The 16512-nt window shown below is 44.6% G+C and overlaps 2 protein-coding genes and 3 non-coding genes across 5 annotated transcripts; 1 reads left to right on the top strand and 4 right to left on the bottom strand.

The window, feature by feature from the left end:
• The first annotated feature begins 1329 nt into the window (after nt 1–1329).
• Nucleotides 1330–3394, top strand: LOC123142210 (cytochrome P450 714C2). Its single transcript, XM_044561205.1, has 2 exons — nt 1330–1947; nt 2062–3394. The coding sequence occupies exons 1-2, from the start codon at nt 1417–1419 to the stop codon at nt 3151–3153; spliced, it is 1623 nt and encodes a 540-aa protein (XP_044417140.1). The 5' UTR covers nt 1330–1416; the 3' UTR covers nt 3154–3394.
• A 1648-nt stretch (nt 3395–5042) lies between these two features.
• TRNAC-GCA (transfer RNA cysteine (anticodon GCA)) lies at nt 5043–5114 on the bottom strand. The gene has a single exon. It is a non-coding gene; the product is annotated as a tRNA-Cys (tRNA).
• A 713-nt stretch (nt 5115–5827) lies between these two features.
• TRNAC-GCA (transfer RNA cysteine (anticodon GCA)) lies at nt 5828–5901 on the bottom strand. Its single transcript has one exon. It is a non-coding gene; the product is annotated as a tRNA-Cys (tRNA).
• Nucleotides 5902–11293: 5392 nt separating this feature from the next.
• On the bottom strand, nt 11294–11365 carry TRNAC-GCA (transfer RNA cysteine (anticodon GCA)). The gene has a single exon. It is a non-coding gene; the product is annotated as a tRNA-Cys (tRNA).
• Nucleotides 11366–14608: 3243 nt separating this feature from the next.
• On the bottom strand, nt 14609–15297 carry LOC123142209 (zinc finger A20 and AN1 domain-containing stress-associated protein 12-like). Its single transcript, XM_044561204.1, has one exon. It carries the CDS (start codon nt 15204–15206, stop codon nt 14694–14696), a length of 513 nt encoding a protein of 170 aa, XP_044417139.1. The 5' UTR covers nt 15207–15297; the 3' UTR covers nt 14609–14693.
• Between the last annotated feature and the right edge of the window lie 1215 nt (nt 15298–16512).

Raw genomic sequence — 16512 nt, 5'->3', positions numbered from 1 at the left:
TACAAAAGTGGGGATTAAAGGAGCGTGATCCAAGATCAACGGCAATAAATGATTTCGGTAATGTTGCGAAAAGTGTGGCGTGACGGTTATTTTTTCCGTGTAATATACCCCTTGCTGGCGCACCACATATTATATGTGGTATACTCCTTCCGTCTTTGAAAGTGTGTAGTTTCAACTTTGTTGGGGGTTAAATTATCTCAAATTTGACTGAGTTTGTGCAAAAATATATCAATGCTTATGAAAAATCAAATAGGTATATGATAAAAATATATTTTATCATGAATCTAATGCTACTAATTTGATGCCATAAATGTTGGTCTACTATTGTATAAATATGGTCGAATATAAAAAAATTTGATTGAAAATACACTCCTTTTAAGGACAGAGGAATTATAAGCTATCTAGGCAAGAATGAAAAAGGTTCCTTCTGGTGCACCACATGGTCTATATGGTGACCTCTCTCAAAAAGAATAGAGAAAAGTCACATGGTCTATACGGTGACCTCTCTCAAAAAGAATAGAGAAAAGTCGTGGCAGCGGGGAACATTTTCATGGCCTAGCCGAGCCCTACAGTTTAGTTAAATTCTAGGGGTATTTAAAAAAAAGTTAAATTCGTAACTAAAAATGGTTAGTTTCCTAGGGGCATCTAGCTAGGGAATTTAGTCAGCCAGCAATGTGTGGAATTTAATTAAGCAACATTTTGCAAGGAAGCTTCATGATGCCAGAATACGCATGGCATATGCAAGGGCATATATTTGTAACCGAAAGCGCCCGCGGTGAGTATAAACCTTCGAACACGTACGTGTATTTCCAAAAGGATCTGGAAATATGCATGGCTGACGCGGGAATGAGAATCTGGACTTCTTATTTTCTGAACTTAATGAGAATCTGGACTTAAACATGTAATTAATGACATTCTAATTAAACATGTAGTAGCAGAGAAAACTCACAATCAATCAATCGGAAATATTCCCTGACTGGTCTGAAAATCGTTCGCCGGAGCTGGCCGATCATGATCATGATCATTGCGGCCCGCGTTTGACCGAGAGATTTGAAGCTACGTACGCAAGTGAAAACGAGACGTTGAAGGAGAAGAATGGGACGAGCACCCGATGCTTCCACTCGGGGAGCCAAGCCGCGTGCTACCACTGCTGCTGCTACGTGCCCGGGCGCTGCCAGCCTCCGACCATTCCTCCATCGGTGAGCCGGTCAAACCCACCTACTCCCTCAGGCCTCCGTCGATGGCCGCTCTGCTCATCTCCTCCCCTCTATATAAACGCGACGCGCGAGACAGCAGACACCATCGAACCATCTCTCATCACACCCAAGCAGCGACATTCTTCGCTTCATTGAATTCCCTTTGCCAATTGCCACCTTAATTACTTTCTCGCTTGAGCACTAGCTAGCCCTAGCCCCAATGGAGCTCGCAGCGGCTCTCCTGGTGACGACGCACGGCGCGCTGGCGGCGGCGGTCGTGCTGGCCCTTGCCACCTTCCTCTACTTCCTCTACGCGGCGTGGCTCGCGCCGTCGGCCACACGGCGCCGGCTCCGCGGGTCCGGCTTCGGCGGCCCGGCCCCGTCCTTCCCGCTCGGCAACCTCCCCGAGATCGCGGCCTCGCTGGCTGAGAGCAACGGCACGTTACCGGCGGGGGCGGGGGTGACCAGCGACATCCACGGGGCCGTCTTCCCGTACTTCGCGCGGTGGCGCGCGGCGTTCGGCAAGGTGTTCGTGTACTGGCTGGGCGCGGAGCCGTTCCTGTACGTGGCCGACCCGGAGTTCCTCAAGTCCGCCACCGCCGGCGCCATGGGCCGGCTGTGGGGCAAGCCCGACGTGTTCCGCCGCGACCGCATGCCCATGTTCGGCCGCGGGCTCGTCATGGCCGAGGGCGACGACTGGGCCCGCCACCGCCACATCATCGCGCCCGCCTTCTCCGCCACCAACCTCAACGTACGTATTCGTACTTATTACACGTGTAGCGATCTGTAATACCCTGGTTATGCATGCATGCACGCACTCACCCACGCACAGGCGCACTGACATTTACGTATGGGTGAACTGCAGGACATGATCGGCGTGATGGAGGAGACGACGGCGAAGATGCTGGGGGACTGGAGCGAGGCGGTGGCGGCGGCGGGCCGGAGCGCGGGGGCGGTGGTCGACGTGGAGCGGGGCGTGGTGAGGAACGCGGCGGAGATCATCGCCAGGGCCAGCTTCGGCATCGGCGACGAGGGCGGCGCGCGGGTGTTCGAGAAGCTGCAGGCCATGCAGACGATGCTGTTCCGCTCCAACCGCCTCGTCGGGGTGCCGCTGGCCAGGCTGCTCCACCTCCGCAAGACCTACGACGCGTGGAAGCTCGGCCGCGAGATCGACGCGCTGCTGCTCGACATCATCGACTCTCGCCGCGGCCGCCAACACGACGCCGGCGGTCAGGAGAAGAAGAACAAGGACCTGCTGTCGCTGCTGCTGGCCGGGAACGACGAGACGGGGGAAGCAGCAGGGAAAAAGAGGCTGATGACGAGCCGGGAGCTGGTGGACGAGTGCAAGACCTTCTTCTTCGGCGGGCACGAGACGACGGCGCTGGCCGTGTCCTGGACGCTGCTCATGCTCGCGGCGCACCCGGAGTGGCAGCGCGCGCTCCGGGACGAGCTCCGCGAGGTCACCACCGACGGCCCCCTCGACGCCGCCGCGCTAGGCAAGCTCACCAAGATGGGGTGGGTCCTCAGCGAGGTGCTCCGCCTCTACCCGCCGTCCCCGAACGTGCAGCGGCAGGCCCTGCACGATGTCGCTGTGGACGGCGCCGGCACGACCATCCCGCGGGGCACCAACATGTGGGTGGACGTGGTGGCCATGCACCACGACGAGGCGCTGTGGGGCCCCGACGCGAACGAGTTCCGGCCGGAGCGGTTCGCGGCGGGCGCGCAGGGCGGCTGCCGGCACCGGATGGGGTACCTGCCGTTCGGGTTCGGCGGGCGGATCTGCGTGGGAAGGAACCTGACCGGGATGGAGTACCGGGTGGTGGTGGCCATGGTGCTGCGGCGGTTCCAGCTGGCCGTGGCGCCCGAGTACCGGCACGCGCCGCGTGTCATGCTCTCGCTCCGGCCGTCCGACGGCGTTCAGCTCCTCCTCACGCCGCTGCACCAACACACCAAATAGATGGCCAGCTGGGTTGCACGTGAGCAAGCCCCGGGGCATGATGATTATATAAACATAGTGAGTTAATTAATTGTAGACAAGCAACATATATAAGTGCTCAACGGAATATATAGAATTCTCCATGGCAAAATACTTCACATATTAGTTTTATCATAATTTAAACTTTATGAAGTTTGTAATTTTGTAAAATTTATTCAAAACAAAACAAATATACCAAGTGAGACTGCTAGCATGCATGCAACTGAGCTGTGCAAGCATGAATTGTTTTTTTCCTGCAAAAAAGATTTTTTTTTTTCGAGGGAACACGCATGAGGTGTGTCCAGTATCCGAGGGATCCGGCATGCATGCTGTTTGCATGGGTTTAAGTGATCGTTGACCGTACACGTGGTGACACCGGCCGACCGAGCTACGTGGCGAGGATAGACGCACACACCGCATGGGGATATATAGACGCACACGTACGTGCGTGCACGGGCCGGCGTCGTACCTGCAAGATCGTGCGCGCATGTAAAGCTTGGAAGTCATTAATTTCTTCGGGCATCCTTCTTTTTCTAGGCGGTTCCTGGAACTTTATTGATCGGCAGCATTAATAAGTTGGCTGAGTAAATTGATTTTGCGGATCATCGGCTCTAAATCTTTCTTTCTTTTTGAAATGGGGATCGTCGGCTCTAAGGCCCTGTTTGTTTGAGCATTTGCTTCTGCTTTTTAGCTTTTTCATTTTGACTAAAAAACCATAAAAGCTTCTAAATAGATGCATTTGGAGCTTTTATAGCTTTGGATGAATCAATATAATAAGATTTGACTTTAAAAGCCATAAAAGCTTTAAAATCATCTATGTAGAAGCTTTTATCGAAATCACAGCTTTTATGGTTTTTTGGTCAAAGTGGAAAAATTGCAAGAGTAGAAGCAGAAGCCCAAACAAACAGGGTCTAAATCTTTTTTCTTTCTTTTGAAACGGGGATCATCGGCTCCAAATCTAACGGCTGCGCCTCCGTCTCCTACATCCAGCGTCTTCCTCTTCCTCCGATCCGCCGATCTAGCGAGGCACCGTTCGCCACAGTGTCGCCGTCTTCTGCTTTAGGGTCATGCCTCCTCTCCCCAATCGACCGACCCATATCTAAAAAGCAGTTAACTTGCCAATACCTGTTGTGGATCTTTACTTACATTTACATGCATTGCTATACATCACAAAATTGAACTCCTGTAGCTAATCTCCGCTTGCATGTATGATGTATGCGTGGTCAAATATGCAAGTTCCCCTGATTAATAAAGGTGCTAGACTCTTGAACAATTTGACCCAAATGTCACTTGCCACCCTCTGTGGTCCTCCACGTCACATTATAAGTTCCGTTCGTAAGAGTTCTTTTTTTTTTTTTTGAAATTTTCTCACTCGCGTTTTTGCGTTGCCGGTGAGATGATCGAGCACATATTCCTTGAGCGCCCCGCACGCCACCGCCATATCGTAGGTTGTTCTATAGGGTCCCTTTTTCATGCCCGTAACACCCTGCCGATGTCATTCATCCCCGAGGTCCATGCCCCCTTCTCCATTGCACTCGTCACAAGTGTCGCGAGGGCATCTGGATGACTCGCAAGTCGCAACAAATGGTCTTCCGAACCGGACCGGTGAATGTTGTGGTTCACCTCAAGAGCCCGACGTATTTCCGTGGCAATGGCACTACCCGCGCTTCATATGCAAGATCCTTGAAGCGTGGGCTCGGAACTTCTTGTTGTTGTCGGAGAAAATGTGTGTTTGTGTAGTGGATATATGTTGAGGTTGAGGTTGAGGTTCGTCCTAGACTTTTTCAAAAGTAATAGAAATCTAGTAGGAAAAATAAAGAAATCCAAAAAAATAAGAGTTGTATAGCAGGAAAAAAAATTGCGTGTTAAAAAGGGCCCAACCGGGTTCGAACCGGTGACCTATTGATCTGCAGTCAATTGCTCTACCACTGAGCTATGGACCCGTTGATGCCGGTTAATTAAATTAGCCGCTTAATATAAACAGCAAAACGTGCAACGTAAACTGTTGTTCTCCGTGAAGATCTCGAGTGCCAGAAACGAGCCGGTCTGCACAAACACCTTTCAGCACCTGCCTGGCTGCTTCCTCTGCCCAACATTCTCTGTCGATATGATGGTCTTATCTAATTACTAATCAGGGCAAAGATCCTTAATCATGTCGCTCTCCCGTTTTTGGTCTCCCCAGCACCTGATTGGACAGACATTCTCAGTCATGTCGCTCTCCGGTTTGACGAAGCGAGCAGCTCTGTCGTTTTGTAGGGTGTTTAGCAGACCAGGCTAGCTCCATTTCCAATTTTCCATGTAAACGAGCCGGAAAATCAACGGACCGACGCTGGTTTTCTCCGAGACGTACGCGTAGTACGTAGCAAGGCCTTCACGCTTTACCCAGAAAGAGAGTTTCCTTCCATTCAAACTCGACCACGTCCCCGGCCAGAACCAGAAGAGTTCTTGGTCGAACATGCATTGCCCACACGAGCATTTCTTCCATTCAAACTCAACTTACACCCCTGCTGGCCAGAACAAGAAGTGTTCTTGGTTGAACCTTGAACGACATGCATGTTGGCCGGTGTCGTAGTTGGAACCTGGCGAAAGAATACGTGCCTCTTGTACTTAGTAGTAGGAGTAGGTTTCTCCTCGCTTTCCCCCTTATATTTTTCCTTGCAAGAAACCGGGTGCGAACCGGTGACCTATTGATCTGCAGTCAATTGCTCTACCACTGAGCTATGGACCCGCTGACGTAATTTTGTTCAATTAAGGTGACATATCAGTGACAAGACATGCAACGTAAACTGTTGTTCTGGATGAATATCGAGTGACAGAAACGAGCCGGTCTGCACAAACACCTTTTAGCTGGTTCCTCTGCCCAAAATTCTCTTCCTCGATCGGATGCTTAGTTATTCACTTGGTCTTATCAAATTAGTCACACGATCCTTAATCATGTCACTTTCCTGTCTTTTACCTCGCATTTCCCGTGTTACCAGCACGTAATCGGACACACATTCTTTGTCATGTCACTCTATGGTTTGACAAAGCGGGCTCTGCCGTGTCGGTTTGCCGGGTTATCAGCGGACCAGGTGAGGGCTCCCGGTCCATTCCGTTTCCGTTTGGGAGTAAACGAGCAGGAAATCAACCGAAGTCGGTGAAAAAGAGAGTTTTTATCCAACTCAATCACGTCCCCGCCCAGAACCAGAAGATTTTTTTTTTGACAAAAGAACCAGAAGAGTTCTTGGTCGAACATGCATGCATTACCCAGACAAGGATTTTTTTTCTATTCAAACTCAACTCACAAGCTGGGCGGCCATGCATCTCAGAAGAGTTCTTGCTTGAACGCCATGCATCGGTCTTGTCTTGTATACGCAGTTGGAACCTGGGGGAGAATACGTGCCTCTTGTACTAATTCAGTACGTTTTTCCTCGCACTTCATTCATATTTTCCTTATGCACCATTAGAGAGCTGACAATGTAAATTACACAAACCTGTCTCTTACTGCCATGGTACACCACAGGAAAAAAAACTAGTACAAGAAAACAGCCAAAAAAATGCTAACAATGTAAATTACCTAAAAAAATCATGGTAATCTATGTGTAAAAAACAGTATATCAACAATCATGAAAATCATGGTAACATGGCAAATTGTATAAATTTTGATAGATACATCATGGCAAAATGTCAAAGGTTTGTTCTGCTTACATAGCAAAAATTTGGAGAAATTGTTTTCTAGAAGCCAATTTTAGGAAAAATGTGAAAAGCCGCGTGGCAAATTTGAAGTTTTTTATTCTGTCGACATGACAGCAATTGGAAAATTGTAAATTGTCGCCGCATGGCAAATTTATGAGTTGTAAAGGAACACGGAACACATGGCAAAAAAAATGCTCTAAAAAGAACAACAGTTTGCATTCGTTCAAACACAAATATTAACCAGTGAACACATATTAAAGTTGCTATTAAAAAAAAGTTGACGTGATCTAGACAATTCAAAGGACAAGTGGCCAAACTAAAAGTGACACATTCTTAAGTTCGCATGGATTTTCTTTTATTTTCTAGTTTATTTAGATGGCAATCGGAAGGTTTTGCACGACATTACAAAATGGCTCCAAAAAACACTTGCCATCATATAGAAAAACATTTTCCCCCTAGATTTTTCATGTGACCATAACAGAATTGATAAAAAAATGACATCGCCATGGGTCTAAAAAGTTTGCCATGTGAGTAGGAAAATTTTGCTGAGCTCTAAAATTTTCCACGGCTCTAACAATTTGCACTTCTATAAAATTTGTCATTGTTAAGCAATGTAATTTTCCATGTGAGCAAAAAATAATTGCCATACTCTAAAATTTCTCAGGGCTCTAACAATTTGTCATGGCTCTGAAATTAAAATTGACATGTGGGCATTAGACATTTGCAAAAAGTTGTAACGTATGAGAGAAAAAATGATCCTAGATTTGACATGTGAACATTACAAATGGCTGTGAAACTTTCAGAAAACATAATTATTGTTGCCATGTATGGTGACTCTAAACAACATTACAAAATCCTAGATTTGTCATGATTAGAAAAAAAATTGCTGTAGATTTTCCATGGGCGCAGAACAAAAACTTATATAAATTTGCCCGTGGTGTTGAGGAAAAACATTGCCATGGCTGTTAAAACAATTCCATGAGAGCAACAAAAATTTGACATGCTCTTAAATTTCCCATGGCTCTGAAAATTTCCATGGTTTTTAATTTTTTTCAGCAAGGAGTAGATGCCGCACATGGCAAATTCCACGTTAAATTGTGGGAAGTTTTGAAAAAAGGCTGTTCTCATGAGAAATTGTTTTTAAATAGTCTGTAAATTATATATACTCATTTGGCACATGTATATACAACATGGTAAATATACATAGCATGGCAAAATCTTAGAAAAGTGTTTCCTAATTCATGGCAAATATAGATAATTTTTTTACTGATCAGATGACAAGTTCAGAAAAATGTGGATATAACAGATTTTTAGCTACCATGGCAAACATGTTATTTACCATAAAAATAGAAAATGAGGCGATTTTTAGCAATTTTTTTGTCACTTAAGTCTAACCCTGAACTTCAAAACCATATAGATTACAAGTCCTAACTCTGAACCCCGAAGAAGTTTTAACCCTCCTCTCCTCAAACCAGTTTTCTAGTCGGTATTGACTAGTTTGAAGAGTTGACAGCCAAGTCAGTTGCCACGTCATGCAGTCTAATAAATGAAAGTGCCCAAAACAAATTGATAAAATTCTCATGCTGATTATTCTGGTAATCTTTTTTGACAAATGGTTTAAAAATAAAAAAATAAAATGTTGATTTAGGGCCTTTTTTGGTAAAAATTTGACCTAGAAATGAAAATGGCCAGAACATTTTGATATAATTCTAAGACATGAACACTACAATGCTAACTGGAAAGTTCCATACTCTTTTGGGAAAACTAATTAAAAATTACAATGAAAATACTAATTCAGGACTATTTGGGGGGGGGGGGGGGGGTCATATTTTGACCCAGAAATGAAAGTGCCCATAAAAATTGAAACAATTCTCAAACATTAACACTACTTCGTTGGTCATTCTAGAAAAGCTTCAAACTTTTTTGACAAATGGATTAAAAAACACAAAGAACGTACTAATTTAGAACCTTAGTTTTTCTCAAAATTGACCCAAAAATGGAAGGCCAAGAAAAATGAAAAACTTCTCAAAAAAGGAACACTACCATGCCGATAACTCTAAGAAAGTGTCAAACATGTTTTAGAAACTTATCCAAAAATGCAAGGAAAATACTTATTCATGGCTGAGTAGGTGTGCATATTCTTATTTTGATACATCATAGACATTTTCAAGTACATATTTAAAACACAATACCAAGACTTTCCCAAAAGTTAAACATTTTTAATGTACATTCCTTGTCTTTTATAAAGGCTTTTCGAAACATTTTGAAATATATTCTCAACACTTTTTTGAAAGATAAATACATTTAACAACTGTACCTTTTCCACACCTTTTGTTAATTCCGTGTATATTGCGCATACATTTCTGAACTACTAAATCGACATTTTTCCTTTGAGCAATGAGCATTTTCTTATCATTGGGTGTACATTTTCTTATTTGGATATATCATATCCATTTTTGAAATATTTATTTCAAACACATGGCCCACACTTTTCCCGAAGGCTTTAAAACCATTTTTAATGTACCATGTTTCCACGTAAATTAATTGATGTACATTCTTAAAGTATTACACATACACTTCTTAATACCAAATCAACATTTTTGTTTTGACCAATCAACATTTGCTGACAAGCAAGCATTGCAAAAAAGAAAGAAGAATGGGACTTACAAGCAAGGAAGAAGCATATAGGATATTGAAATAAGAAAAGAAGCCAAAGTAGAAGGAAAATAAGAAGTGGAGCAACCATAAAAGAAGCAAAGAAGAAGAAAAACGATTCACACATTAAAAATCTTGGTTAAGGAGAAACAAAAACTGATATTAGAAAAATCTTAATCATGTATGTAAAATGTTCTTTATGTCAATAAAAATGTACAATGTGTATAAAAACCCAAAGAAAACAGTTGAGATCTCATATCAAACACATAAGAAAACTGAGATAGAAAACCAAATTTAAAAGAAGGAAAAGGAGGAAACGAAAAAAGTTAAAAAAAACACACTAAGGAAAAACAAAAAATTTAAAAACCAACAAGAATAACCGATAAAAACCAACACATGAAACACAAAAAAGTTGATGAAAAAGTGCCAAAAAACACTTCCACAGGAACCCATATTGGGCCGCCTAATGCCTCAACGGGAAAATCCTTGAGGCGAGACAGAGATAGCATCGCAGTAGGAGACATATAGTGGTGACACTTATTGCAGAGGATAGTCAAGCAGATACACAGATGGTGTGGTGGACCGACGTAGTTTGGTCATATATGTTCTTTAATAATTTTAAAATTCATGGTTATTTTTTCTATTTTATGAATATTTTTTAAAAATTTAATATTTGAAAAAACATGTAAATTAAATTGTAAACAGAATTGTTTTTACTTATTTTTAAGAAATATTCATCTAAGATTGGAATGTGTTCACGTGTTTCAAGAGAATTTAATTTATTGTTTAAAAAAGTGTGTCATTTTGAAGTGTTCGCCCCTATTTAGAAATAGTCATGTAATTTTAAAAAGTGTTCACGCATATGAAAAATGTTTACGATTTTTAGAAGAAAAAATGTTCATTTCCCACCATTAAATTAATTGGAATGTCCAGGATATATCCTCCTCAGATATACGTACTCAAGAGACCGAACTTCTAGTTTGAAAACTTATCAATTTGCAATATATAAATATTATCTGCCAAGTTCATTTGCTCACTATAATGGTGTCACCAAGTTTTTTATTCATGATAGAAATGCATCCAAAATAGTTGATATACCAACCAATACCTCACAACCACCCGTTCATACTAATTAAGAGAGGGAGAAGCACAGACTGTACAGTCACACAACCAGGCGCAGCTTCTCGCAAGCAACAAAGAAAACAAGAGTAATGAAGGCCAACCTGTAGACGCTGTGTGGATGTGCAACCTCCACAAACCAGCTCTATAGCGCACCCAAGCCAAATGAGTCGTTCTCCATGCTTGCATCTCTCTGGGGCGCCGGCAGCGTAATGTTTCAACCTTCAAACATATCATTTAATCTCAACTTTGAAACGGGAACTTGGAAGAAATAGCCGGCGGGTTTCCTTCCTCGGATGACGGAGCACTACGACAACACGTCATAGCGGATGTGAGCGAGGCCACTTTTGTCGTTTCCTTACGATGGATCTATGACTTTCAGAAAAAATATATTTGCGACTACTATTTTGTTTAGATTTTACTGTTTATCCGGTTGCTTGCCACTGATGTACTCCCTCCGTTTCACAATACATGACTTCCATTTGTCAAAATATAAATGTATCTAGACATGTTTTAGTATATAGGTACATTCATTTTTGGACAAATGGAAGTCAAGTATTTTGGAACGGAGGGAGTAATATTTTGAAAAACGGTACAATAAATCAAGTAAGGAAATGAAAGAAAAAATGCCAACAAGATAGAAGAGTTTTCCGCCAAAAAAAGAAAATAGAATAGGGCCGAACCGGGTTCGAACCGGTGACCTATTGATCTGCAGTCAATTGCTCTACCACTGAGCTATGGACCCGTTGATGCCATTTCTAATTTAATCGGCCTCTTAACTAGCTGGTCCGCACAAACACATTCGAGCACATGCAAACTGTTGGTTCATCTGCCCAACATTCTCTTGGTTAATTTGGATGGCTAGTTGGTCTTATATCTAACTAATCCGCGCAAAGATCCATAATCAAGTCTCACTTTCTCGTCTCTGGTGAGATATTAATTCTTAGCCATGTCACACTCTGGTTTTGACAAAGGGGCAGCTCCGTCGGTTCGCCGGGTGATCAGCGGACCAGGTGAGTGTTCCTGGTCCATTCCATTTCCATTTCCATTTCTGAGTAAAGCAACTGGAAATTAGCTAACCATTGTTGGTAGGAGTAGTTTTCCCCAAGACGTGTAGGCCTTCACGATTTACCCATTGCAAGAGAGAGATTCCATGCATTCAAACTCGATCGCACATTCGCAACCCAGAAGAGTATGTAGAAGCCGGTCTTGTGGTTGGAACGAACCTAGGGAGGAGTCTTGTCGTGATCTCAGAAAGTTTCTCCATTCTCTCCCTTTTATACTATACTTTAATGGCAACGCGTCGAGTGAACATTACTGCCTTCATGCATGCATGCATCAGTGTCTTAGAGCCTGTAAGGCTTATATAAAAGAATTAAAGCTACTAAGCTATCCCTCCTCTCTCATTCATTTGAAGTAGTTTGGTGTGTGTACATTCTAAGGTGACACGTGTTCTACTACCTTTTGTACTTCTAAGTTCTTTAGGGTGAACACAGTACAACACATTGTATTACTTGGTTTGGTTCTTTGGGTTGAGTACTACGCTTTGTACTACTAGACATTTTCCCTTTTGTGTTTTGCTACCGTTATTTAATACATGCAGATGCTCACATGTACGCACATACACTCGTCCCTAGGAATGCATACACATCCACCTTACCCGCAAACCTTCGAGATACTGAGCCGGTACAATACTTTGAGATTGACGAAGTCACAACAGATACCATCGTAGGCGGCAGGAACTTCTCCCGCTATTAAATGAATACCACCAAAGAGTCTAAAACAAATTCGGGAAAACGCGAGCACCAGCGCAACATAGTCCAACACATATGCTCAATTCCATAAATCCATATGAACGCGCACACGCACACTCTACCCCTATGTCCCTATGAGCAGTACAAAGCATAGCCCAATGGCCCTGTGAGTAGTACAAAGCATAACGTTTTGTTTTTGCTAATTCTACCTTCTGTATAAAGTTAAGTTAATTATGATGTGATACATGCCAACTTGTTCTGTGGGACGCCATAGGATATAAGCAAATCAAAGAAAATTATGTGCCTTAGAGTATGTAGGTTAGTAGCATTTAGACTGTGAGAATTAGGCTTGATTTTGATGGATAATGCATCTCTAATTTCATTGCTCATGCCTGCTATTTTTCACGACTAAGGGTTACATGATAAATCCACAAAAATATGAGCACCCGCGTCAACACAGTACAACACAGATGCTTAGGTTAGTACCATTTAAGCTATGAGAATTAGACTTGATTTTAATTGATAATGCATCTCTAATTTCATTGCTCATGCATGCTATTTTTCATGACTAAGGGTTACATGATAAATCCACGAAAATGCGAGCATCAGTGTCAACACAGTACAACACAGATGCGTAGCTATACTCACCCCTATAAACGCACGCACACACACCCAACCCCTATAATGCCATGAGTAGTATAAGCCGTAGCATTTTTGCTCATTCTACCTTTTATATAATGTTAGGTTGATTATGATGCAATACCTACCAACTTTTTCTGCAGGACAGCATATGATAAAGCAAGTGAAAGAAAAATATGTGCCTTAGAGTACCCAGGTTAGAACTTCTAGACTGTAAGAACTTGATTTTGATTGATAATGCATCTCTAATTCCATTGCTCATGTGTGCTATTTTTCACGACTAAGGGTGACAGGATGCAACAGATATTGCTGAAAATATCATGTATAAAGAAATCGTCACTGCACTGCAGTGCCAATCATGTGTTGTTGCCACCACTTTTTCGAGATCCTAGCAGCTGCATGCATTGGACTAGAAAACCGATCATCGCTGCTGCACAATCATATCCTTTGCTCAAGTCGTCGTTCATAGATTGCATCTCACAGCTGAGGCAACCACCATATCTGGAAATCAGAAGCCTCGCAAAGACCTTTCGGTGGCTCCACAATTTGGGTGAGGCCGCCGCCGCAGGCCGGAGTGGTCACCACACAGACCAACACCGACGACAGAGCACATCACCACTGATTACAATCTCGCCAGAGATAACCCTGCCTAGACCCGCCGACCAAGAGGACGAAATGACCGGATCTTGAGCATGGTAGATCAGCGGCGGCCCCGCTGCCCGCCTAGATGTAGCATCCACGTCGGATCCATTAGTGGCCTTCCCACGGCGGTGATGAGTGCAAGAAGCCATCGCAAGGTCATCACACGCCGACGGGAGAGGAGACGGCGGTTCCCACCAAGGTGAGGCAGCACACGTCCTCGCCGTCACCATCCTCCGCCAGGCTTAGCCTGACGACCTCCAACGATGACGGCGAGGGAGGGAGTAGCAGAGACGAAGGCCAGGAGCGACGGCGGCTGCGACCTCCGGAGTGGCTATGTGTTTGTAACCATGGGTGAACTGATTGTTGGTAACTTTCGGTATTTATCTAAGTTAAATTGGCTTGCACATACCGATTGCTAGCTTACTTACGCAATGCCCTCTTTTCTTCTATAAGAAAAACAACGCAGCCACAGACATGGGCTGCATGACAGGTGCGGCGTGCCGCCGCACCTCCACCTTCTAGTAGCAGATTATTTCAGCTATAAGTCATGGGTTCTAAGAGATCCTAGAAGATATCCTGCAGATATCTCTGTTAAGCATTGGAAGGCCTGTCGGTGACGGTGAGCCAACTTGGTGCACAAAAAAGAATCAGGTGTAACCTTGATGAACCCTTCCTAAGGTTCACACCATCTCGCTAGCCCTACATAAAGGGAGGAGAGGTCCGCACAGCGGATCCAAGGTCAACACCATCATCAAGCTTAGGACTAGATACAAACCCTAGTCGCCGAGTTGCCTCCAAACTCGCCGGGTTCACCATTGTACCATCGGACAAGAACGATCGAATAACACGATGGTACGTATTTACACCAATTTGTATGAATATATGACTACAAATAATTAACAAGAAAAATCAACATCGGCGGCTCTCTTCAACTTAAAGAGCTAGAGCATACGTGAAAGATCTAAAGAGGAGAGGTAGTAACTATGTACATGTCCCTAGAAAAAAAACGCTTTACAAGTTCCTGAACTCCTTGTGCCTTCAAATCTTGTTGTGGATCTTGGGTGCCACGACGAGAGGGTTCTGCTGCGCGATCTTCTCACGGTCGACCTTCTTGTAGTCGAAGTTGCACGCATGCCCGTCCACGTAGCGGTGCAGCGAGCAGAAGGTGCCGCCGCACCGGCACGCGAACCCCAGCAGCCCCACCTTCTTCTTGCACGCCATGCACCTGGTCGGCTTCTTCGCCGGCGCCTCGGCCGCTGGTGTCTCGGCGGTCAGCGCCTCGGCGGCGGCAGCTGCAGAGTGATCCTGCAGGCTCAGCGACGTCTTGAGGTTGAAGGCGAGGTTGGCCACGTCGTCGGCCTTGATCTTGGTCTCCCCCTCGACGGCGGGGCCGGGGGCAGCCGTGTCGGTGGCCTTGAGGTGGTCGCGGTAGCACTTGGAGCACATGTTCTCGGTCGCGGCGCTCCCATAGAACCCGCAGCCGTTCGCGCACAGCGTGGCGGCCCCGGCGCCGGCGGCCTGCGTCGGCGACGACTCCTGCCCGTGCGCCATCTGATATCAGCACTGATCTTCTGATCGAAAAGGACGCGATCGATCGCTTGACGTCGTTTGGTTCCTCTTCGTCCCCGTGCGTGGCTTCTCTCTTGACGAGGCCCCGAGGGCGTCATCGTGTGGGCTTTTAAGAGGTCCCGCTACGCCGGGTGACCAGAACAGCGTGTCACCGGCGAATTCCGACACGGACACAGATTTCCAATCCTGGTCGGTCCACACCATACTACGGTTTTCAGTTTTGAACGTGTCCGTTCATTGCCATGAGATATAAATATTCCATACATCTATGGAAAATATACATATTTTTTTTCTCATAGTACTGATGCGAGCCTCATATATACGCGCATACACTCACTCGTATGAACACACATATGCACACCCTACTTCTATAAAATCCTTCAAGAGACTGAGCGTCAGAAATTCTAAAATAAATATAGGATAAATGTGATCACCAGAATTTAAACTTTGGTGGGTTGAAGATACCACTGACCTCTAAGCATCCAACCCCGGGTTGGTTCAAAAAAAAAACAATTATATATTGTAGCGTGCGTAAATCAACTACAGCGCCCGTACATCACAAGTTTTGAGGCAGCAACTTGTATTAGTAACACATGTGAGCAAGATAAAGATGCTATTTATGTAGTATAAAGGGACATACAGTATGGTTTTATGGAAATAACATGGCAATTTGGTAAAATTAAACCGGCAACCAACTAAAAAAATGAGATCCATGGGCACTAGCACCCAGGACATATTTTTATAGGAGAAGCCCACCCGGGTGAGGCGCCACAAATTCGCTCCCGACGGGAGTCAAACCATGGCCGCAAGGTTTGCCACCGCGTCCCTTGCCACTAGGCTACAGCCTAGTCCTCTGGCAACCAACTAGACAAGCGAGGACAAAATACCCTGCAACTGGTTTTTAAAACCACTGACATTTTTTATGGAATAACCGGCCACTAGGTAGGACTTAAATGGCAAGCGCAGCAAAATAATGCGACAACTAGTTTGTACAACTGACAAGCTTTATGAGACAACTGAGTATAATTGAACAGATAAGCACAAAAAAACAACGATAACTAGTTTTTAAAACAATCGACGAGTTTTATGAACTAACATGACAACTGAATCGAATTAAACTGATAAGTACAACAAAACACCACGACAACTAGATTGTACAATAATGGACAGGCTTCATGAGAAAGCACGACCACTAGTAGAAAACAGGGCTTAGGTCACAGGGCAGTTTTCACATTAGCTCACATTAGTCCCGGTTCGTGCGGCCAGGGGCCTGCCGGGCCTCGTGGGG

Source organism: Triticum aestivum, chromosome 6D, assembly GCF_018294505.1.
Source record: "Triticum aestivum cultivar Chinese Spring chromosome 6D, IWGSC CS RefSeq v2.1, whole genome shotgun sequence".
In the NCBI taxonomy this organism is placed as follows: Eukaryota; Viridiplantae; Streptophyta; class Magnoliopsida; order Poales; family Poaceae; genus Triticum; species Triticum aestivum.
Note: the sequence above shows the minus strand (reverse complement) of the source record. Positions and strands in the feature narration are given on the sequence as shown.

Excerpts from the sequence above, each read along its gene's own strand:
- LOC123142210 (XM_044561205.1), top strand. The coding sequence starts at position 1,417 with ATGGAGCTCGCAGCGGCTCTCCTGGTGACGACGCACGGCGCGCTGGCG. Across the intron at positions 1,948-2,061 it reads TCTCCGCCACCAACCTCAAC|GACATGATCGGCGTGATGGA; the intron begins GTACGTATTCGT and ends GGTGAACTGCAG.
- LOC123142209 (XM_044561204.1), bottom strand. The coding sequence starts at position 15,206 with ATGGCGCACGGGCAGGAGTCGTCGCCGACGCAGGCCGCCGGCGCCGGG.